The sequence below is a fragment of the Phocoena sinus genome, chromosome 3 (genome assembly GCF_008692025.1).
Source record: "Phocoena sinus isolate mPhoSin1 chromosome 3, mPhoSin1.pri, whole genome shotgun sequence".
NCBI classification, from domain to species: domain Eukaryota; kingdom Metazoa; phylum Chordata; class Mammalia; order Artiodactyla; family Phocoenidae; genus Phocoena; species Phocoena sinus.
The window spans coordinates 18,841,800-18,864,605 of NC_045765.1; the positions used below are offsets into that span (position 1 = coordinate 18,841,800).

The 22,806-nt window shown below is 49.0% G+C and overlaps 1 protein-coding gene across 5 annotated transcripts in view; it reads left to right on the forward strand.

The window, feature by feature from the left end:
- COL23A1 (collagen type XXIII alpha 1 chain) overlaps nucleotides 1-22,806 on the forward strand; it is a 352,669-nt gene that overhangs the window by 264,388 nt on the left and 65,475 nt on the right. For all 5 annotated transcript variants that reach the window (XM_032629193.1, XM_032629194.1, XM_032629191.1 and 2 more), the window contains exon 3: nucleotides 17,731-17,775. In XM_032629193.1, the coding sequence (XP_032485084.1) occupies nucleotides 17,731-17,775 (45 nt within the window). The remainder of the gene's footprint in view (nucleotides 1-17,730; nucleotides 17,776-22,806) is intronic.

The following is a 22,806-nucleotide window of genomic DNA, read 5'->3' on the forward strand; positions in this document are numbered from 1 at the left end:
TCAGTGCTTCTCAAACTGTGGTTTTGGATTAACAGCATCAACATCATCTGGGAATTTTTGGAATTTCAAATTCCCAAACTTACTAAATCAGAGACTCTGGGGGTGAGACCCAGCCATCTGTTACAAGATCATTTCAGGTGATTCCAATGGGGGTGCAAAGTTGAAGCCCTGCTACTTCCTCTCACTGCAGAACCTTTGTACCTGCTGTTCCTCCTGCCTGCAATGCCCTTCCTCTCTGCCAGGTCAGCTCCGGGCATCTCTCTGACCTCATCTTAAGCATAGGTTTCTCAAGGAAGCCCAGACCCTCCAGATCAGGTTGTGTTCACCTATCATATACTGTAAGAGGTCCCCATACTTTTCCTTCATAGCACTTACCAGTTTGTAATTTGGTGCATTATTGGACCAGTGCCTGTCTCCCCCACTAGTCTGTAATGATGGTGGAGGCTATGCTATCTTACTCCCACTTTATCCCCAGTTCCTGGCATAGCACCTGACAAATAGAGGGGGTCTGTTGATAATTATCACCTTCCTCTAAATAACATGAATATCCTGCAGCTTCTTGATATTTCAATTTTAGGCATTATCTATTAGAAGTCCAAAGCCTTCCTTCTTTCTCAGTCCTTTGTGTGAAAGCTGCCATTTTCTCTCTGGATGTTTTTGGAATCATCTGTTTAACCCCAGAGTTCTGAAATTTCAACTTGAAGTGCCTTACCGAGGTCTGTTTTCTTTCACTGAGCTGGACTCTCAGAAAACTAAATTTCTTGAATTTTTTTTTTAACAATTTCTCCTGCAAATTTCTTTGTTCCCTTTTTCTGAAGTTTTTTTGTTTGTTTGCTTGGTTGGTTGGGTGGGTGTTTTTGGTTTTGTTTTGTTTGCTTGTTTTTTATTGAGGGGCAAGGAGAGGGGGGACAGTCCCTTGTCTAATCATGATTTCCTGGACTGATTTTCTTATCTCTTCTTTCCAGTCATCTGCATCTATTTGTCTTGTTCTCCTTTCTTGGAGACTTCCCCCAACCTTTCTCTCACAACTCTTTCCAGTGGAATTTTAATCTTTGCTATCATGGGGTTTTTAATATTTATTTATTTATGTTTGGCTGCATCTGGTCTTAGTTGCAGCATACAGGATCTTTCGTTGAGGCACGCGGGCTTCTCTCTAGTTGTGGCGCGCGGGCTCCAGAACACATGGGCTCTTTAGTTGCCAATACCATCTCCGTCGCAACTACTCAACTCTGCCTTTGTAGCATAAAAGCAGTCATAGGCGGTTCATAAACAATTGAATATGGCTGTGTCCTAATAAAGTTTTATTTACAAAAATGGAGGGTGGGCAAAATTTGGCCTGTGGGCCATGGCTTGAGACCTCTGGTCTAGATTCCAGCTCATCAGATACCTGGTGCTGCCAGTTCCTGGGCTTTGGGTGTTTGTTCTGTGTTGTAGGTTGGGTTGCTCTTGAGGTGTCCCCAATCCTGGCTTAAAATATTGGCTGACGAAGTGAGAGAGTGGCATTGACATATATACACTACCAAATGTAAAATAGATAGCTGGTGGGAAGCAGCCACATAGCACAGGGAGATCAGCTCGGTGCTTTATGACCAGCTAGAGGGGTGTGAGGGAGACACAAGAGGGAGGGGATATGAGGATATATGTATACATATAGCTGATTCACTTTGTTATACAGCAGAAACTAACGCAACAATGTAAAGCAATTATACTCCAATAAAGATGTTTAAAAAATATATATATTGGCTGTCCCATTTCTGCACAGGCAGTAATCCCTCATTTGTCTACTTCCCAGGTTCCTAAATATTGTTGCTAGTATTTCCTCTCCTGACCTGTTTGCCCTTGGAGCTCAGGTTTCTGGAAGTAGTAGAGATAAATGTATACATTCCATCTCCCATCCTTAAATACCTGGATTCTTTTTTTTTTTTTTTAAATAGATCCCTTGGGTTACCTCTATAAGCATCTAGAACTAATGTTGATTAGGATTGGTTTAGGTTGTGTGTTTTCACCAAATGGTACTTTGTTGTTATTTTTTTTAATAAATTATTGAACACACACCATATAAAATGAAAGACTTCTGTAAAGACTTGAATATAAAATGACTCCTTCCTTTCTGAGGCATTGTTTTGGGAAAAAGCTTTACTTTATATTACAGCCATAATTCTAACAAAAACTGCTTTGTGAGAAAGGTATCAATATGTCCATTTTACAGATGGGGAAACTGAGGCCCAGAGTTACCCAAGCTCACTGGATAGTATGTGAGAGAGCAAAATTTGAACCCAGATCTCTTTTTACCATCCTGCTTCTGTGCTAAGGAAGTTGCCATGGGCTTTGATTTTGTTCTCTTAGGGAAGAGTGGCATGCCCAGATTTAGAAAGGTGCCTTGGATGAGGGGACCAGGGAAGAGGTCAGATGGGGAAGCCAGCCTGGAGGAAGGGAGGCCATATGAGGAGGCTGCTGCAGATGGTTGAAGGCAGTGAGGCTGAGAGGGCCCATTTGACAGGGATTACAGAGACCATGGGCAGGACTTATAACTGAATGGGTGTGTGTGGAAGAGGGAGGCATGGAAGATGAACCTGTGATGAAGGGGGAGCCCTCAGCCAGAGAGAGCAGAGGGACTGCCCTACCCTGTGGAGGGCCCTGCCATTGTCACCCAGGTGAGGCAGTGTCGGTCAGTCCAGCTCCCATGATGGTTGTTGAACCATGGCCACTCTCTGCAGGTTCCAGAGCCTAAGGCCTGGCCAGAGCCTAGAATTTGCTAGGCATGGTCCCTGCTCTGCAAGCAAGGTCCTTGTTCTCAGCCCTTGGCATGGGAACAGGAGAAGGGAGGTGCTAAAATATCAGGGTTTGAGGGGTCCTTTGAGGTCTCTGCTTCCCAGAGAGGGAGCACAACTTACCTGCCAGGGGTTTCTGTTTAACTCTGGGACACATGGTGTACAGGGAGAGCCCTGATCCCAAATGATCAGGCCCAGGTCCCAAGCACCATGGAAGCTTTCAAAGTGGGAGCAGATAGGCCAGTGGCTGGTGCTGTCCTGAGGGCTACCCAATGGCCAACAGCTGCAGCAGCCTACGGGGATTGTCCGCCAGTCCTCAGACTCTGATATGGAGGTTCTGCTGCTTTTTCTCTGCCTGTCCCCTCTCCTGAGTCCCTGGTTGTCCTCTGCAGAATGGGGATGCAAGATCACTAGAGAGTGATAAATCTGAGTGGGCCCCATCAAGAAGTCTGTTTCTGACAGAAAATATCTGCAAGGCAGAGGTGGAATTTCAAGCCTTAGAGGGGCTATTGACTCCACTCACCCCAAGCTGCCACCTCGTTAGTTCTGGGCTATAGGCAGGGCGGGCAGGTTTTCCATTTGTGGATGGCTTTATCTCTGCTTCTGTGCCAGCCCTGCTTCCAGGCATCCATGCTCCTTCCCCAGACCCCCACAGCGCCTGCACATCTCTCTAAGATCATTTCCCATGCTGGGCTGTAATTGGCTGTTTGCATATCATCCCCCAGCTCCTCGTGAGCTGCGCAAGAACAAGAACGAGATGTATTTATTTGAGTATCCCCAGTGCCTGGCACAGAGTGGGTTAATGTTGGATGGACAGATAGACAGATAGATGGATGGATGGATGGGTGGATGGAAGGATGGGTGATCAAAAGGATGACTGAAACAGAGATGGATAACTTAACAGATGGGTGAATAGATGAACAAATATTTAGGTGAATATTTGATTGTCTGGGTGAATAAAGTCTTTCATTCACTCAGAACTATGTAGTGAGTAGTTTTTCTACAGCGGGATATATGGATGAGCACATGAGTAGAAGGAAAGGAAGAAATTGGATGGAGGGAGAAACAGCATAACAGGTGAATAAACCGAGGAGGAACTGGAGAAATGCCTGGGCAGACAGACGGCCCATGTTCACACGTTCACGATCTCCTCTGAGGATGTCAGTGTCTGTGAGCTGAAGGAGTTGTTCCCAAGGTCCCTAGGGGGAGGAGGTCCGGAGGAGAATTCACAAACACTCTCTGTCTACTAAAAAAATTTTTTTTCTCTAAATAAACTTTGAATCCACTTCCAAATATGTTTAGAAAGAGCAGTGGTGACATTCATGAAGGATGAATTATAAGTGCTTCATTCGGAGCTCTGTTTAGGGACCCTCAGAAATACATACAGTCCCCAAAGCAAGTGCTAAAATGCGTATAAGACAAGAAACATATGCTGGGTATGATGATGTCAAGCAGGCTTACTGCAAGCATATGTGCTGTACTGTTGATGGAACACTCGGCAAGAGTTCCAGAAAGAGGCCTTTCCTGAAATGGAGGTCAATGAGAATACTCCCCCTTCTCATAAATCCTTGGGAAAAAATAGACCTGTCTCCCACACACATGCGGCTAATTATCTGGGGGCTCATGGATCTCCTCAGAGAGTGGTTAAGAGCAGTTTACTAGGGCTAAATCTGTGCCAAGTGGTTTCCAACAGCCCCAGCTAGAAAGACTGTGGCAGCTTGCCCTTGGTTCATCGATGGGTGTTTTCCTACCCCAGCGGGCAGAGAGGGTGAGGCACATGTGCTAAATAATAAAGGAGACAAGATCACATCTTTCCCTTTCCCAATGCCCAGCAAAGATCAGACCCGGAGACAAGCTGCTGATGGACACCCTAGCGTCCAGAGCCTCTTTGCATTGCCGCTGGTGACCATCCACCTTAGTCCAGTTTAACTGGATTTGGCCTGAGCCAGGGCCAGGAGCACCAAGGCAAATTGAATATGGTCTCCACTTTGTGGGGCTCACAGTCTAGCAGAGAGAGAAAGAGAGCTGGGCAGACAGCTCCATCCCAGTGCACTAAGTGCTGAAGCAAGTAAATACCCCTGGCCCAAGGGTGGGCAGCCAGGAAGGCTTCCCAGGGGAGGGTCCATGTCTTAGTTGGGTCTTGAAGGATGAGTAGGAGTTATTCTGGCAAGTAATGGGAGAAATGACATTGGAGACATGAGCAACACATGGGGCTGTGGTGTGTTCCGGGCCAGGAGTGATGTATGGAGGACAAGTAGGGGATGGGCAGAGCAGGCCAAAGAGGGAAGTCTGGCTCAACCTGGAAGGGCCTTGGCCAAAGAGCTCAGACTGTGGCCCAAGGTCAGTGGAAAGCCTGTGAAAGGCTTTAAAGGAAGTGGCATGATCAGATTTGTGGTTTAGAAGGACTGCACTGACTGTGGGGCAGAGAATGAAATCAAACAAGGGAGCCACGGAGGAGGCTGTGACCGTTGACCCAGGGAGATATGCTGGTACCAGACCTGGTGGGGACAGAGAGGGGCAGACTTGGGTTCTTTCTCTTCTGACTCTGTCATTTGGGGCGTGTTCCTTAACCTCTTGGTACTGTAAAATGGGCATAATAGCACCCACCGCATGGAGTTGTTGTGTGGTGCACAGTAATCCACGTAAAATGCCAGGACAAGGCCAAGACATGGTCAGCCAGTAGGCTTGTCGTCTTTTGTATTTGGAGGGGGTGCTCAGGAAGTGTGAATGGGATGGATCCACCCACATTCCCGGGGGTTACTGGGTGGATGGTGTTGCTGTTCACAGAGACTGGGAATTCAGATGGAGAATTGGTGGGGCAGGGGATAAGGACTTTGGTTTAGGCCATTCAGCCAGTTTCTACTAGGAGTGGTGAGGAGCTTCTGTCCCACCTCATCTAATCCTGAGGCGGAATAGTCTGTGGCTCAGAGTGTGATCTCTGGCACCAGACCACCTGGTCAAGTCCTGACCTTGCCACTGATACTGTGTGACCCCAAGCCAGTGACTTGCCCCCTCTGGGTCCAGTTTTCTCCTCAATAGAATGAGATGAAGCGTGGCTGTGAGAATTACAGGAGGATTGACATGACAGAGCTCAGAACACCACCTGGTACACAGTAAATTCTAAGTGAGTGTGCACTGCAGTAGTCCTAGTAGTAGTGGCGGTGGTGGTTGTAGTGGAAATCATTGCTGGTGGTTTATGAACCCAGAACTGGTGTTCCTTGGGTTTTGCAAACTCACAGCTTGGCTCCAACCCCCCATCCCCTGAGCACACAGAAGGTAATGTGGAAAGTACAAGGCTTGAAGTCTTTCGGAAGAAAGAAAATATTTAAAGAGAGAGAGAAAGAAAACAGTTGGGTTTTGAGTGTGTTTCCTGGACCAGCAGCAACAACATCCCCTGGGAACTTACTAAAAATGCAAATTCTCGATCACTCCAGCGCCACTGAATTTGAAACTAAGGGTGGGGCCGAGGACCCCTGAGCACTTTGGAGGGTGACCCAGCCCTCCTGCACCCACAGAGCAGTACCAGACCTAGGATGAGAAAGGAGCTGCTTGTGTCTGCGTCTCTAGCCAAACGATGGCATCTGGATAGAGGGGAGAAGCCCCAGGCAGTCCTAGTTCTTTTCCTTTAAAAAAAAAAAGAAAGAAAGAAAGAAAAAAGGCAAGTGCTTTGGAATTGGACACAGCAGGGTTTGAATCCCAGCTCTGCCACACACCAGGTGTATGACTTGGGACAAGTCCCTTCTCTTGTACTCCATTTGTAGGGTAGGGTAGATACCACCTCCCTGGCAGGGGTGCTGAGCAGAACAGAAGAGTGAACACCTGTACAGCCCTGAGCACAATGCCTGGCATGTTGCAGGTCCACAAGCAGGAGCCACCTTCCTTGCTTCCCACGGCATTCCAATACCCTGCTCCAGAGCTCTGGGAACAGCCAAAGTGGTGGTGACGTCTCCCCACGGCAGAAGTCTGACCTGGAGCTGTAGGCAGGACCTGGGGCCTGTGTATGGGAGCTGCCACTCTCAGCAGGGGACTTCCAGCTTCCCAGGCAGGGCTCCTGCATGCCCTACCCAGGGGCCACCCTCCAGATAAGGCCAGCCCCAGCCAGAGCAGCACAGAACCTAGGGAGGGAAAGAAAGGGGCCACTTGTGTCTGAGGACACCAGGCCTCTCTGGCCAGACTGTGGCATCTGAATAGATGGGAGATGGTCCCAGGGAGTCCCCAGTGTCCCCACAGCCAGGGGCCCTGGGGACCAGGTGAGCCTAGGAGTCCTGATGGCTGTGCACAGCTGGCCTGCCCACACCCCACTTTCAGCTGCCCCAGCCCACAGGCCCCTGCCCACCAGTGCCTCCCTCTCAGGTAGTGCCACATAAGTCCAACATCCTCCACCCCCAACGTCCTCCAGCCAGCCAGGGAGCAGACCTGTCCAGCCTCCTTTGACTCCAGACAGCTGTGGGGAGGAGGGGACAGTCGAGCAGGTCCTGGAGAGGTTGGTTTCCAGGCACAGAGAAGGTTCTTACAGATGGAGAGTGGCACAATGATGGCATGAGCACACCTGAGCTTGCAGGGACAGCGTGTCATGGGGTGGTCCCACTGGCGACGTAGCCAGTCCCCACCCTGTCACACTGTGTCATGGTTAGCGCCTCAGTGGGCCAGTATCTCTGGACCACAGAAACCAGAGACAGGACCCATGCCGGGTCCATCACGGGATTCCCAGTGCCTGCAGGGCCTCCAGTGGATGTTTTGGGAATGACTACCTGAGTGACAGACTGAGGACTGGGTATTCAAATCCCCATTTGGGGCCTAGGAAACTGAGGGTCTGAGAGGTTAAATGTCATGTGTTATCTCAAAGGACCTTAGGACCTGGGGTCACTATCTCCAGTCCAAAGGTGAGGAGACAGACACTCTGAGGCAGGGATTGGCTTGCTCCAGGCCATACTAGTGAAAGCAGAATTTCTAAGACACAAATACAATCCTTCTTCTTTAGAAAACAGGCTTTGTGATGGTAGGGACCCTGTCTGTCTTGTTTACAAAGGTACAGGGGATGAAATCAGTCTTTTGAGTTTTATACCCTTCCACAGCTGCTCGGGAAGACAGCCTGGTAGGGCATGGCCTATGATCCCAGAAAGACAGAGAGGGAGAGGAGGGCTATCTTCTCCCAAGGAGACCAGGAATGAACAGGAACACCAAGCACAGGGCAAGCCTTTTTTCTGCTAGAAATGAAAAATGCTGCCCAGCTAAACAGAGTTACCATGTGACCCAGCAATTGTACTCTTAGATATATACCCAAAAGAATTGCAAGGAGGGACTCAAAGAGATACTTGTACATCAGTGTTCACTGAAGCATCAGGGCAGGTGGAAACAACCCAAGTGTCCATCACCAAATGAATGGATAAACAAAATGGTGAACAGTGGAAGAATATTCAGCCATAAAAAGGAACGAAGTCCTGCTCCATGCTTGCTTTAGTCCGTTCAGGCTGCTATGACAAAAATACCATGGACTGAGTGCCTTAAACAGCAAATATTTATTTCTCACAGTGCTGGAAGCTGGGAAGTCCAAGATCAAGGCACTGCCAAATGTGGTATCTGGTGAGAACCCACTTCTGTTCATAGATGGCCATCTTCTTGTATCTTCACATGGCAGAAGGTATGAGGAAACTCCCTAGGGTCTCTTTTATAAGGGCACTAATCCCATTCATGATGGCTCCACCCTCATGACCTAGTCACCTTCCAAAGGCCCCATCTCCTAATACCATTGCCACATTGGGAGTTAGGATTTTGATATATGAATTCTGGGAGGACACAAATATTCAGTCTATAACCAAGCTGCAACATGGATGAAACTTGAAGACATTATTCTAAGTGAAATAAACCAGACACAAAAGGTCAAACACTACATGACTCCACTCATATGAGGTACCTAGTGTAGGCAAATTCATAGAGACAGAGAGGAGACTGGTGGTTTCCAGGGACTGGGGGAGGGGGAATAGAGGGTTATTGTTTCATGGGTATGGAGTTTCAGTTTTACAAGATGAAAAGAGCTATGGAGGTAAGGATGATAGGGATGGTCGTACAACAGTGTGAAAGTACTTAATACCACTGAATTGTACTTTTTTTTTTTTTTTTGGCTCCATAGGGTCTTCGTTGTTGTGCGCAGGCTTTCTCTAGTTGTAGCGAGCGGGGGCTACTCTTCGTTGCGGTACGAGGGCTTCTCATTGTGGTGGCTTCTCTTGTTGCAGAGCACGGGCTCTAGGCGCGTGGGCTTCAGTAGTTGTGGCACACAGGCTCAGTAGCTGTGGTGCACGGGCTTAGTTGCTCCACAGCAAGTGGGATCTTCCCATACCAGGGATTGAAACTGTGTCCCTGCATTGGCAGGCGTATTCTTAATCGCTGCACCACCAGGGAAGTCCTCTGAGCTGTACTCTTCAAAATGGTTAAGATGCTAAGTTTTATGTATATTTTATCACAATTTAAAAAAAAATTAACATTTTTTAAAATATAATGTAATATACCAAAAACTATTGGGTGGTTCATATGGTATGTGAATTATATCCCAGTATAGCTGTTTAAAAGAATTATGCTGCTCATAACACTGCTGGACACAGTGTGCCGCCCCTTCCAGGGCCAGGATAAAGAACTGCAGATGTTGGAGCACATGGACCTGCCCACACCCCAGCGTTTGAGTGTGCGGGGAGGGCCATGGGACCCCCAGGCCCCCATAAGGGGCCAGTGGCTGAAGGACAGGGAGCCACTGCTTTACTAGGGAAGGAGGAGCAGGAAGATGGCAGAGTCGCCCCCTAGCAGCCTGTCTTCAGTGGACAAGGGCCAGGGAACTCAGACCCAGCTCTTGACTGCTGACACTCTCCAGTGGGAGCCGTGGTCCTTGCCCTGGCCCTGGAGGTCAAGAAAAACAAATGGTGACTCACTTGGGCCCCTTGGGAGTGTGAGTCAATAGTGCAGGGAACTGTGTGGGGCTTCACGGGCCAGGATGCTGGGAGCAGCCCAGCAGGGGCCTCCGCAGAACTTTTCCACTCAGCCTCTTGGCTGCTCTGGGGTGTGTGGTCAGTGAAGCTGGAGCAGCTTCCTCAGAACTTAAAGTCCTGTCAGCGGGCAGCAGAGGAGCCCGAGCTGCGGGGCCACTTGACCTTGGGCAACCCCTCTCCCACTCTGTAACAGGGACGCTGGTGTCCCTGCCTCATGGGTCTGCTGCAAGAATTATGTGAGGTGCCAGCAGGTGATGGCAGCAGGTACCTCATCAGTGACACCTTGGTGCCCTCCTACCACCAGAACAGAGTTCATTCATGCTCTGACCATTTGTTTAGCACCAACCCATGTGTCACTATTACCTATCAGGCGATAGCCATGAACCAGCACACAGGAGCCCTATCCTCAGGGAGCTGACATCCTATTGAGGAGAGAGAAACCATAAACACTAAAAAGCAAATAAATAAACCAGGTAATTTTGCTAGAGATAAGTGACTGGAAGAAAATAAAACAAGAAAACATGCCAGAGAGGGTGATCAGTGAAGGTGTCCAGGAAGCTCAACAAAGAGTCCACCATGCAGAATAGCCCCAGCCATGCGAGGAGAGCCCCAGGACAGAGGGAACAGCTGGTGCAAAGGCCCTGAGCTAGGACCGGCCTGGCTGGCTTGAGAAGCAGAAAGAAGGCCGTGTGGCAGGGGGTGTAGGTGGGGAGTGAGGGGGGAGCAGTGGGAGATGGGGCAGTGTGGAGAGCCTCCTTGCTCACAGGCTGCCCACTGAAGTGACCAACCATCTGCTTTGCCTGGGACTGTCCCAGTTTTAGCACCAAAAGGCCCAGGAAACCCCTCAGTCCTGAGCACACTGGGATAGTTGGTCACACTAGTGCCCACTTGCTTCCCTTATTTCCTGGATGCGGAAGTGAAAGTACCCTAGGCCCTTCTGGGATCTGGCATGCCCTTCCCTCAGCAGAGCTCTGTTCTCCTGTTCGCAGGAGTGGGAGGCCTGGGTCCAGCGCCCTTAGGGTCAAGTTGCCTTGGAATGGGTGGGATAAGCTGAGTGGCCAGCTTTTCCCTGAGGGTCACTTCCTAAGTCCATGTCCACCAGCGTGCTGGCCATGCTCTGAAGGCCTCACTTGCTCTTTTCTAGGACCTTCTGACTGGACTTTTAACATGTAGGTTACGAGGAATTCTCATGGAAACCAAAGCTCACATGAAGGGCTTTTAGGCTTAAAAAAATAAAATATTTGGGTTGGCCAAAATTTCGCTCTGTTTTTTCCATAAGATGGCTCTAGCCAGTAGCGCTTAGTTGTCTTTAACTTCATTCAAAACAATTTTGTTAGATTGTATTGTGACAGCTGTCATATCTGTGCATTTTTTTAAAAACTTATCAAAATTGGTGAATTTTTGTGTAGCCATTCTAATATTGAAGATGGAACAAAAAAAGCAACATTTTCAGCATATTATGCTTTATTATTTCAAGAAAGGTAAAAATGCAACTAGAATGCAAAAAAAAGATTTGTGCGGTGTATTGAGAAGGTGCTGTGACTGATGGAACGTGTCAAAACTGGTTTGCAAAGTCTCGTGGCGATTTCTCGCTGGACGATGCTCCACGGTCAGGTAGACCAGTTGAATTTGAAGTTGATAGCGATCAAATTGAGACATTAATTGAGAACAATCAACGTTACACCACATGGGAGAGAGCCAACATACTCAAAATAACCAAATCAAGTGCTGAAAATCATTTGCACCAGCTTGGTTGTGTCAATCACTTTGATGTTTGGGTTCCACGTAAGTTAAGCGAAAAAAAACCTTCTTGAGTGTATTTCCACATGCGATTCTCTACTTAAACGTAATGAAAACATTCCATTTTTAAAACAAATTGTGACGGGCAATGAAAAGTGGATACTGTACAATAATGTGGAACGGAAGAGATCGTGGAGCAAGTGAAATGAACCACCAACAACCACACCAAATAAAGGTCTTCATCCAAAGAAGGTGGTGTTGTGAATATGGTGGGATTGGAAGGGAGTCCTCTATTATGAGCTCCTTCCAAACGATTAATTCCAACAGGTACGGCTCCCAACTAGACCAACTGAAAGCAACACTCGATGAAAAGTGTCAATAAGGAAACGCATAATCTTCCATTGGGATAATGCAAGACCGCATGTTTCTTTTTTTTTTTTTTTTTTTTTTGGCATCTTTATTGGAGTATAATTGCTTTACAATGGTGTGTTAGTTTCTGCTTTATAACAAAGTGAATCAGCTATACATATACATATATCCCCATATCTCCTTCCTCTTACATCTCCCTCCCACCCTCCCTATCCCACCCCTCTAGGTAAGACTGCATGTTTCTTTGATGACCAGGCAAAAACTGTTACAGCTTGGCTGGGAAGTTCTGATTCATTGACGTATTCACCAGACGTTGCACCTTCGGATTTCCATTCATTTTGGTCTTTACAAAATTCTCTTGGACTTCCCTGGTGGTGCAGTGGTTGAGAATCCGCCTGCCAATGCAGGGGACGCAGGTTCGATCCCTGGTCCAGGAAGATCCCACATGCTGCGGAGCAACTAAGCCCACAAGCCACAACTACTGAGCATGCCTAGAACCCGTGCTCCGCAACAAGAGAAGCCACCGCAATGAGAAGCCCACGGACCGCAACGAAAAGTAGCCCCTGCTCGCCGCAACTAGAGAAAAGCCCACGCACAGCAACGAAGAACCAATGCAGCCACACAAAAAAAAATTCTCTTAATGGAAAATTTTTCAATTCCCTGGAAGACTGTAAAAGGCACCTGGAATCGTTCTTTGCTCAAAAAGATAAAAAAGTTTTAAAAGTTATAAAAAAGCCTTTCTTGACTTATCTGAGCCTCAGTTTCCCCAATCTTTAGAGAAAAAAGTGTGGAGAGGGTTTAAAGCATTTTTCAGAACTGAGTAAAGATTCAATTAGATAAATTGCACAAAAGCTCCTGCCCTTAGGGGCTGGCAGGAGGGAGGAGCAGGGGCTGGGTTTGGGCGGGGAGGGGGTGGGTTCCTGAGTGACTGTTGGAGCCAGGGGAAGAGGGAGAGGGAGGGGCCTGGGCAGGCTGTCCCCCGGTTGGCCCCAGGGTTGTGAGAGGACACCAATAAAGCAAGCGTTGCTGAAGGAGGTATCCTCAGGGGAGGGAGGTGCCGGGAAGGATTGAGAGAGACCACCACTGCGAGAACCAGGTCCTCACTGCTCAGGCCTCCCTGGAGCCTGTTGGCGTTCAGGCCCCCTTTGGAGTTGGTCAGTGACATGAGGGCTCCAGCCCAACCAGAGATGAGATTTTTATCAGTTAGAAATGGTTCCAGTTTGTCTGGCCTCGAACAGTGCTTGAGAAAAGCATCATCCTCCCTGGAGTTATTTAATGTGCAGATGGTTGTCACAAGAGTCATTTAGCAGCAAGCTGGAGCCCTCACCAGCCCATGCGATGCCTGAAACCTCAGGATTTCTTTGAGAAATCTCATTCCCAGACCACTCAGCCCGGGCATCCTGATCCCTAGGTCCACAGACAGACTGTGATTAGGGACCTGGAAAAGCTCCAGACTGTCCCTGCCCCTGTGGGCTCAAGGTCAGGGTGTAATGAGGGCTTAGCCAGCCTCTGGACTCAAACCTTGCCCTCTATACCGTACTTGAGCTATACTGAAATATAGCTGCCCTGTCTCAGGCTTCACCCACCTTGGGAAGCACATAACCAATGTACATCACGTCCCCAGATTCTAATGGCCCAGAGGCGCCTGCAGCCAGTTATTTCTTGGGGTCCCAAATAGGCCCCTCTTTTGTGCCCCCAAGCTGGTGTGTCTGCTGCCAGCTCATCTGTTTAACAGTTCTGCAAGGCAGGTATAGTTGCCATCACCCCTAAAATTTTATCCTCACGGATTGGGAACCCAAAGCTCAGAGAGGTTGAGTAACTTGCTCCAGGTTAAACAGCTTCCTTTCAGTCATGTCTTTTCCCCTTCTGCACCAGCATTACCTGTTGGTATCTGTTGCTCAAAGCCTCTGGAAGGAAACTTTGCAGGTGCCACCATGGCAGCACCCACTGTGAAACACCAGCGTCCCCATGGCTGCCAGCGCCTGACCCAGAGCCGTGTGGGTCACACAGAGGTGAGAACAGCCTGAGCTGGTCTTCGTCACCTGGAGACTCTCCAGCCGGGACGGTTTTTCCAGCAGCATCCTTGGGCAAGACCTGAGTTTCTCCATCTATACATCAGCAGGTCGATCAAGACAGACTCCCAGGTGCCTTCCAGAGCAGCCTGAGTGTCTGAGTCTGTGCCAGAAGTGGGAAACATTCTGCCACTGTAGAAAGGAAGGAACAGAAGAAAACCAAGAAGCGGAAAGCTCTGAGGCAAACTGCTAGGCCAGGAGCCTGGTTTTGCTTGTTCGGAGAACATCTGAGCTGCAGCCAGCTGGCCAGGCTATCCCTGGGAGCCCAGATCAATCTGCTGCAGGCCTGGCCCAGATGCCAGAGGGCCACAACCCATCTGCCCTGCTGCTCGCCCCAGGGTGGCCACCCCTTCCACTGTCAAGGCTGCCTGCCTGGGGGTTCGACATATCTGGCACAACTGCCCTTGCACCTTAAGAATCACAGACTGATGATGAAGGGCTCCGCAAGGCGCCAGCTGTGTGACCTTAGGCAAATCTTTTCACCTCACTTAAGCCTCAGAGTTCCCCTCTATACAGGGCATACCAGCATCTTCTTCAGAGGGCTGAGCAGGGAATAGATGAGCTCCTTGGATGAGCCACAGGAGACCTGGAGCACAAAGGGTTCCAAGTTCATATTTGCTGGATGAGTAGCTGGCCTGGCACCTAGTAGATGCTGAACCAGGGCTGCTGCCCATGGCCGGCCCTCAGCACCTGACAATCTAGAAACTCATGAAAGGCCGTCCTTCCTGCCTTCCCCACGACAGGTTCCACAATCCAGGCCTTGTGTGTGCAAGGCCTCCCTGCTTGCAAAAGCAGCAGACAGGGAGCCTAGTGGTCAGCATGGGACTCAGCTCTGGCATTCCCCGCTCCCAGGGCCTCTATTTGATCAAGCCTGGCAGGCCTCACCACCTCCATCACCTGCCGTAGGGAGAAAGGAGAGAAAGTATCCTTCATCTCAACAGCTTTGCCCATCGAATTAGATAGTCTTGCATCTCTTCTAAGCCATGGATCTCGTTAGATTTGACAGTCTTTTAAAGAGATTGCCAAGAAATGGTAAGGAGGGACCTTAGGCTGCACAAGGTGCGGACTGCACACTGCAGTGGACTACCTTCTGTTAGGAGGAGGACAAACGAGTCACAGCAGGAAGGGTGGGTGGAAGAGGCTAAGTGTGGGGGCAGCCTTTGCCTGACACCAAGGAGGAAGGGGTCTCAGTTAAGTGTGGGGCAAGAGGATGCCTCGGACAGCTCCCAGGTGGTTTCTGGCTTGGCTCTGTGGGTACTGATCATACCTACACCTAGGAGAGAAGAGAACGCTGTTGGGAGCACACGGAGAATTGGGAGATGTTTTTGGGTTTGGACATGTTGCCTCTCAATAGAATTATCTTGGAGACAGTTGAATGAGTATGAATCTTAGAAGAGTGGGTTGACCAATTGTCAGTTTGTGAGCTGTTCACACAGAAGCCTCCAGGATCTGGTTTGAATTGGCCTGCAGAGAATTCACGAGCCTCAGTCTCCTTTACTTAAGCCCTTGCAGTTGGGAGTCCTGTCCAGCCTGCCAGGGCTACAGCCCCACAGGCCCTGTGCACTCAGCAGCCCCCAGGACCCCCACCCAGTCCAGGCCTGCTGGGAGCTTCCCCCAAAAGCCCTGGGAGGCGGGGCACTCCACCCTGCCTGGGCAGCTGCCCACTTGCTAGCATCTTCCTCATTGGGCCTTCTGCCTAACCATGCCACCCAGGAGACCCACCCAGAAAAATCCATTAGTTCAGCCACCTCAGCGGCAGTAAATGTCTTCATCTGGCTTGAGTTTCCCAGATGGAGAATTTTACAGTCGTACCCAGTAATGACCGTTAGAAAACCATGGCGCTGCTTTAGCTTTCATGTCCAGGAAGAGCCTGGCTTACTCTCCCACTCTTGGGCCCCTTTCCTGCCATGCCCCATACATCAGCCTGAGGCCCAGGGCGAGTGAGTGACCTTGCTGAGCCAAGCACAGGCCTTTTATAGCCTGATGAGAGCACAGAAGCCAGGGACCAGTTTGCTGGACCTTGTGAGTGAAAGCTGGGCCTCTTCTCTCCTACAACCAAAGGAGCGTGATGCTGGGTGTGCCATTGGGGTCCCTCTTCCCACACCCTCGCTCACCCTGAAAACAGATGTGCCTGGATAGAACGGGCCAAACACCGGCCAGCCTCACGAGGTTTCCAGGCGCTGTCAGCCCCATGAAGGAGCTGGGAGGAGAGCAGGATGCATGTTTAGCCGTGAGGGGTCTGAGATGTTGGTGAGACACCCACATGGAGGTGTTGAAGGCAGTTGTCCATGCACTGCAGGTGTTGCAGGCCTTGGCTGAGATCACTGACCTGGAGGCTCTTCATAAGCTGTTACACTGGTGTGAGGAGCTATTGTTTGTTATGGGGGTGCCAGAATCTCAGCCTCGCTAATCAACACAGCCCTGAGCCATTCCAGCATAAAACTCAAGGTCTCTGTCTGGTCTCGGGAAAAGTCAAGGGCTATGTAACTGGCATGAATTTCTACTCCCAGAATTCAGGGGTACATCACTTATATGGTCAAATGATTTTAGACAAAGGCGCCAAGGCTACACAATGGGGAAAAGATAGTCTCTTCAACAATTGCTGTTGAGAAAACTGGATACCCACATGCAAAAGAATGAAGTTGGGCCCTTACCTTATACCATATACAAAAATTAGCTCAAAAGGTTAAAAGGTTAAAATTAACTCAAAGGTCAAAAAGGTAACAAAAGCAAAAATAGACAAATTGGACTACATCAAGCTTTAAAACTTCTGCACAGAGAAGGAAAACAGGAGGAAGAATCAGGGGTAGTTAGACTAATGGGGAGTGAAAACGGAGGCAGAGAGGGGAAGGCAAGGGAGCATCAGGGAGGTTTGCAGCAGGGCTCCAGGAACGGCGCCGGGATGAGGGCGCGCTGGCTGAGGCCTCAGCCCTCCACTCCCAGGCCAGGCGAGCTGTGCTCTGGGCCCTGCTGCCGCCAGGCTCTGGGTTCCATGACCCAGAGCCCTCTTCCTCTTCAGCATCGCAGTCACTCAGGTCTCGGGGGCTGACATGGGCCGAGGGGCAGAAGGCAGAGGCAGGATGATCTGCATCAGATTCAGAAAGTGCAAAAATGTATGGATGAGACTGGATACGGAAAAGAATGTGCATTGGAGTGCACATTATGTGCAATAAATCACAAGAAATTTATAAGCGGCTCCCTGGAGCTGTGGGGGAGGGGAGAGAGGTGCCAAAAGGTCTAGTGAGCAAAAGGAAGGAAGTAGATGGATAGGATAGAGCCTGTTACCACCGAGTTTAAACATTTGAGATGCCATGATAGTGTCTTTATGTGGTGCGTTGTCTCTGTTGTTTTATTTTAGTGAATATTAAAAAGCATTTGTCCGGGCTTTTGTAAGTTAACTCCCACCCTCAGCCTTATTTTTCTTGAAAGTCTGAAGTTTCTCAGTGGCAAAACTCTTCTGCCTCAAGAGTTTCTAGGTAGTAAACCTTTTTGAATGGGAAAGGACTTGGGAATGAAATAATGAACAGTTAATTGAATAACTAAATGAATGAGTGAGGGATGAGAACGCAGCCAACAGGGGAGGATCCAGAGGAGCAGGGGGGAGGGAGGGGCAGGAGATGGAGCTTTCTCCCCACTCCTCTCCCCTCCCCCAGCCAGCAAGGTGGTGAGCTGGCTGCCCCCAGGCTGCTGTTATGGGTGTGGGTTGGGGGGTGGTGATGCGGTGGTGCTGGCAGCAGGCAGGCTGTGCCCAAGCTCACTGGGTTCCCTTCTTAATGAGTCCGTCCTTGTTTTCCTGTCTAGGCCCCCCTGGACGGCGTGGCAAGCCTGGAAGAAGAGGCGATCCCGGTGAGTCCCAGGTTTTCTTAATTACTAAACCCAGGCCTAGGAAGTCTGCCCTTGACCTGGGACCTGGCTGGAGGTGCCAATCCTCGCACCACCCCATAACTCAGGACCTTTGGTCCTGGGCCAGGTCTTTGTGCCCCCTCCAATTCCAGCCACTGTCCCCAGAGCTGCAGTGCCCAGTGCTGCCTTTCTTGGCTTCTAGACACCATTCCAGTGTTACAATTCCAGTGACAGTCCCCTCTATGCCCTTGGCCACCCCCCAAATCTCATTATCAGCCTCAGAAACTTTAATCCCTGGTCTCCCACTCTGAAATGGCCTCTTGTCTTTGCGGGACTCGCTACTGTGGGTCCCTCAACACAAGATGGTTCTCCTGTGTGTCCCCATCCCTTCCCTGACATGGCCTGTTCTTCCCTTGGCAGAGGCACCAGGAGAAGATCCTTTCCATACCTTCCATGCAACCTGCAGACTCACCTGTACTCGCCACCAGCCTCCCTCCTGCCACCTTCATTTCACCCAAAATGCACTCTCTCTGCGTGTACCCTTCCCCCAACTCACAGTGAAGCTTCCCTCAGAGGCTACACACCCCTACCCCACTTCCATCTCCTCTGCCTTGCCTTCCACTCCTCCCAGCCCCTCCAGTCTCTTCTCACTGTCACGCCACTCACATCCTTTTGACCAGAGTTACCACTGACTACCTGATGGCCGTACCAGCAGACACAGATGCGTTGCTGTCTCTCTTCCTGGGCCTCACATTGGCCATTCCCCTGGGTCCCCCTCTGACTCTTGCCTGTGTTTCCTCCCACATCTCTGACCCCTTCTCGTATGCCTTTCCTATGGGGCCCACTTGCCTCTTAAATGGATCTGCCCTTGGCCCTCTTCTCTCTCTCCCACCCCTGTGGCTCCGGCACCCCCATAATGCTGATGACGCCCCCACTTCCTGCCTCCAGCCAGTCATCTCCTCTGGACCCAGAGGTTGGACCTGGCCCCAGTGAACCCAGCACTTCCCCCGGATGCTCTCCTCCAGTTCCCCATTGCAGGGAGGGGGCCTCCAGCCGCCTGCTTCCCTATGCAGACACCAGGGCATCATCCTTGATCCCTCCCTCCCCACTCCCCCACCAAATCCCCATCAGCCTCCTCCTCAGTATGTCACAGCACTGTCCTCATCAGCACAGCCTCCTGCAGTTCTCACCACTGTTCCTCCCATGTCCCCTACCTCCAACCTCATTGTGGATGTCTGGGGCCCTCCCACTCTGAGCCTGTACTCTTATGTCCTCCCCACCCCCAGAATGTCTCCTCCTCTACCTGGACTCTTACCCCAAATTCACTATTCTTTGTCCTTTCAGTCTAGCTCAAGCATCTCCTCCAAAAAGGCTTATATCTAATCCCTCTGGCTGGGGCTATCACCAACCCAGCCAAGAGCCTGGTGCAGAGGAGGCTCCAGGGAATGGAAATGCACAGAGCAGTGAACGAATGAAAGAATACACATGTGCTCAGCCCCTAAGCAAATTCATAAAGAGAGCATGGTGGTAAAGGCAGACTGAGCCTGGGAGAAAGGGGGCAGGTTCTCTCTGAACCTCAGACTCTTCTTCCTGAAACTGGGCACGGGCCTCTTGTCCTCGCGTTTTGCTGCGTGCTTGAGATATCTAGGTCCCTACATAGAAGCCCTCCAGATAAACTCCCCAGAGTTCACTGGAAGGAAACACCTTTCCTGGCACTCTGTTTGCTTTGACTTCCAGAAGCTGAGGACTGTTTTGTGTTTGATTGCAATGGATTTTGTGTGTAATCACCTCCCTGCACCATCGGCCAAATACACACTTCATCACTCAGTTCTTATTTCTGCCCTCGTAAAAGGTTTTATTGCCTTTTATTGTAAGCTACTGAAGTCCTTTTTGGAAGGAGATGAGGAATACATAGTGACTTTTTTTAGGACAAAGTATAATATTACTCAACTTACTCAAAAACCCATTAGAATTATGATTCCAATTTACAACTGATCTAAAAGTCAAAGAAAGACAAGGACTTACTGGGCCCCTGACACTGCCCTGGGTCCTTTCAAGTCCTTCATCTCATGTGATCCTCACAGAGCTCTGCAAAAGATAAAAATATGTTATTATCCCCATTTTGCAGATAAGGAAACTGAGGCTCCAAGGGGAGAAGTGTCTCATCTAAGGTCAGCTGCTGGGCAAGGGATGGGCAGCATCTCCTCCCCTTCACTGCCCTTTCCCACGCGATGTCCTGATTCTCTGCCTGTCACAGAATGGTGTGAGTAACACAGAGCAGATGTCCCTCTCTGATTAGCTTTGGCTGGGGCTCGTGTTTATTTCTAGATAGTTTCCCACACATGCACCTCTTGGCTTTGGGCCCTTCCCTTGTACAAACCGGGCTTTTTTTCGCCCCAGGGAGAAAGGCTCTTTTTGCCTGGTGGGACAATATCTGGCTGAGATGGCTTCTTGCTGCTGCTGCCGACCTGCAGACAGAGCCGACCCTGCCCGCCTGTGGGGATGGGTTCTCTCCAGCTCCCAGTGGGAGCCTTTGTCTGGAATATGGCTCACAGGTCCTACAGTGTTTTTGTGTCTCTATTGTAGTGGAGTGGATTTTTCATCTCCCCACTGGCCTATTTCTCAGCTGGGGAAACCGAGCACTACCCTTGGTATTCCCTTTCTAGGGAACTTAGACAGTATTTTTTCTCCTTCCAGACTTCCCTTTCCCCAAGAGCATCCATCACTCTACCCTGGCTCCCCCAGCCCCCTAGATCCCTCCCTCCGTCGCAGCACTCCCTGCAGTGCTGGTGGTCTGCTCTGCCAACATGTCCTTCTCCACCAAAGCACAGGCTCCTCAGAGAAGGAGCTTGACCCGCAGGCACTAAAGATATGGTCAATAAATGCTTGTTGACGGGAAAGAGGGAGGGAAGGGAGGAGGGAGACAGCAAGAGGGACTTTTTAGGAGGCAGGAAGAGACAAGGATGAAAACAATCCAATCCTGCTTGGCTGATGCTTGTGCTAAAGCTACAGAGACAAGAGGAGGTACTCACCAAACCTCTGCAGCCGCCAGCCTTAGGTCAGCAGTTTTAGTGTCAGGGCTTTTTATCCACCCTGGCCCCAAGAAACCCTTTCTAAAAATACATGGAAGAATCACGACTGGGGTGGTAGAGATAGGACTTCTGAAAATCTGCTCCTCCATAAAAGCAGCAAGAACACTAGGAAAAATTGACCTTTTCAGAATCCTGGAAATTAACGTCTGGTAACAACCTAAGAAATGTTAATTTAAGAAAAAGGTCTGAAACTTGCTGAGAACAGTGAGGTTTGTAGCATTTTAATTTGCCCATCTCCCCAGCCCTATGGTAGCCTTAAAAACCATCACAGCCTCACAATCACAGTACCTGTGCACACTAGCAGCCATTGGAGGTGGCAGAACAACTTTGAAGCTCCCCAAATGCTCATTCTCTGAAACTTGTCACTGTCTGTTAGCTCCCTGGAAAAGCCCATACACAAAACTCATCTTTTTTGACCTGATGCAGAGCTCACTTACTGGGAAAAGCCCTATCCCCAGAGTGCTTGCCAAATCCACTCAGCAGCAGTTGTTTAACTTTGCAGCTGCCTGAGGTGGCAATACAAGTCTGAGCAAACAAGAAGCTGACACAAAAACTTAAATGAAAATCTAGGGGATGAGCTGTCCAAAGGGGCTTTGAAATGCTCCCATATACCTGGGGATCTAGAAGACACATGCCCATGCAGGGAAAGACCTAAAAGAGCCCCAGTCTCTCACCTCTGGCTGACCTTGAGTCTCCACTCAAGCAAGAAGTAAAGGCAAAAGCAGAGTTGTAACCTGATAGAGTGTTGAAGTTATGCTCAACACACACAAAGAGCCCCTCAGAACAGAATGGGAGACTTACCAGATCAGGGCATTAAAGAAAACCTCTGTCTTAAGCTGACAATTAAGCAAAGCAAGCAGAGAATTCAGTAGCTGCACATGACAAAGAGTACACATTTCAGAGAATTAGCTCAAAAAAGCCCCTGAACAAACAACAACAACAACAAACCCTGGAAAGGAAGAGGGATATCTAGTTTCCAGAGTAGCCATATTAGATTATTTGATGCCCAATTTTTAACAAAGACACACAAAGATACAAGAAAGTATGGCAATGAAAAAGAAAAGAGGAAAAAAAGCAGTCAGTAAAAACTGTCAGTGAGGAAGCCCAGATGAACTTACTAGACAAAGATTTTTATATTGGCTATTATACATATGTTCAAAGAACTAAAGGAAACCATGTCTAAAGAATTAAAGGAAACCATAAGAATTATGTGCCACCAAATGGAGATTATCAATAAAAAGATAGAAAGTATTTTTTAAAGAAACCAAATAGAAATTCTGGAGCTGTAAAGTACAATAACTGAAATGAAAAATTCTCTAAAGGGGCTCAACAGATTTGGGCTGGCAGAAGAAAGAATCAGCAAACTTGAAGACAGGTCAATTGAGATGATCCTGTCTAAGGAAGAGAAAGAAAAAAAGAATGAAGAAAAATGAACAGAATCACAGAGATCTGTGGGACACTATCAAGTGTGCCAACATTTATATAATGCGGTCCTCAGTAGGGGATAAGAGAGAGAAAGAGGCAGAAGGAATATATGAAGAATTAATGGCCAAAATCTTCCCAAATATGAAGAAAACATTAATCTGCACATCTAAGAAGCTCAACAAACTCCAAGTAGAATAAACTCAAAGAGATCCAAATCTAAGTACATCATAGCCACATTACCAAAAGGAAAAAAATGAAGAAAGGATCTTTTTTTTAAAAAACACCATGGTGGCCACTTCACCACTGACCTTGGCAACTTCCGTGGCCGAGAGCTGGATCCTCCCACTTCTTGACACGCACGGAAGAAAGAATCTTAAAAGCAGCGAAAGAACAATGACTCATCACAGAAAAAGTATCCTCAATAAGATTAATAGCTGATTTCTCATCAAAAACCATGAAAGCCAAAAGGCAGTTGGTATGACATATTCAAAGTGATGAAAAAAAGAAAAACTGTCAA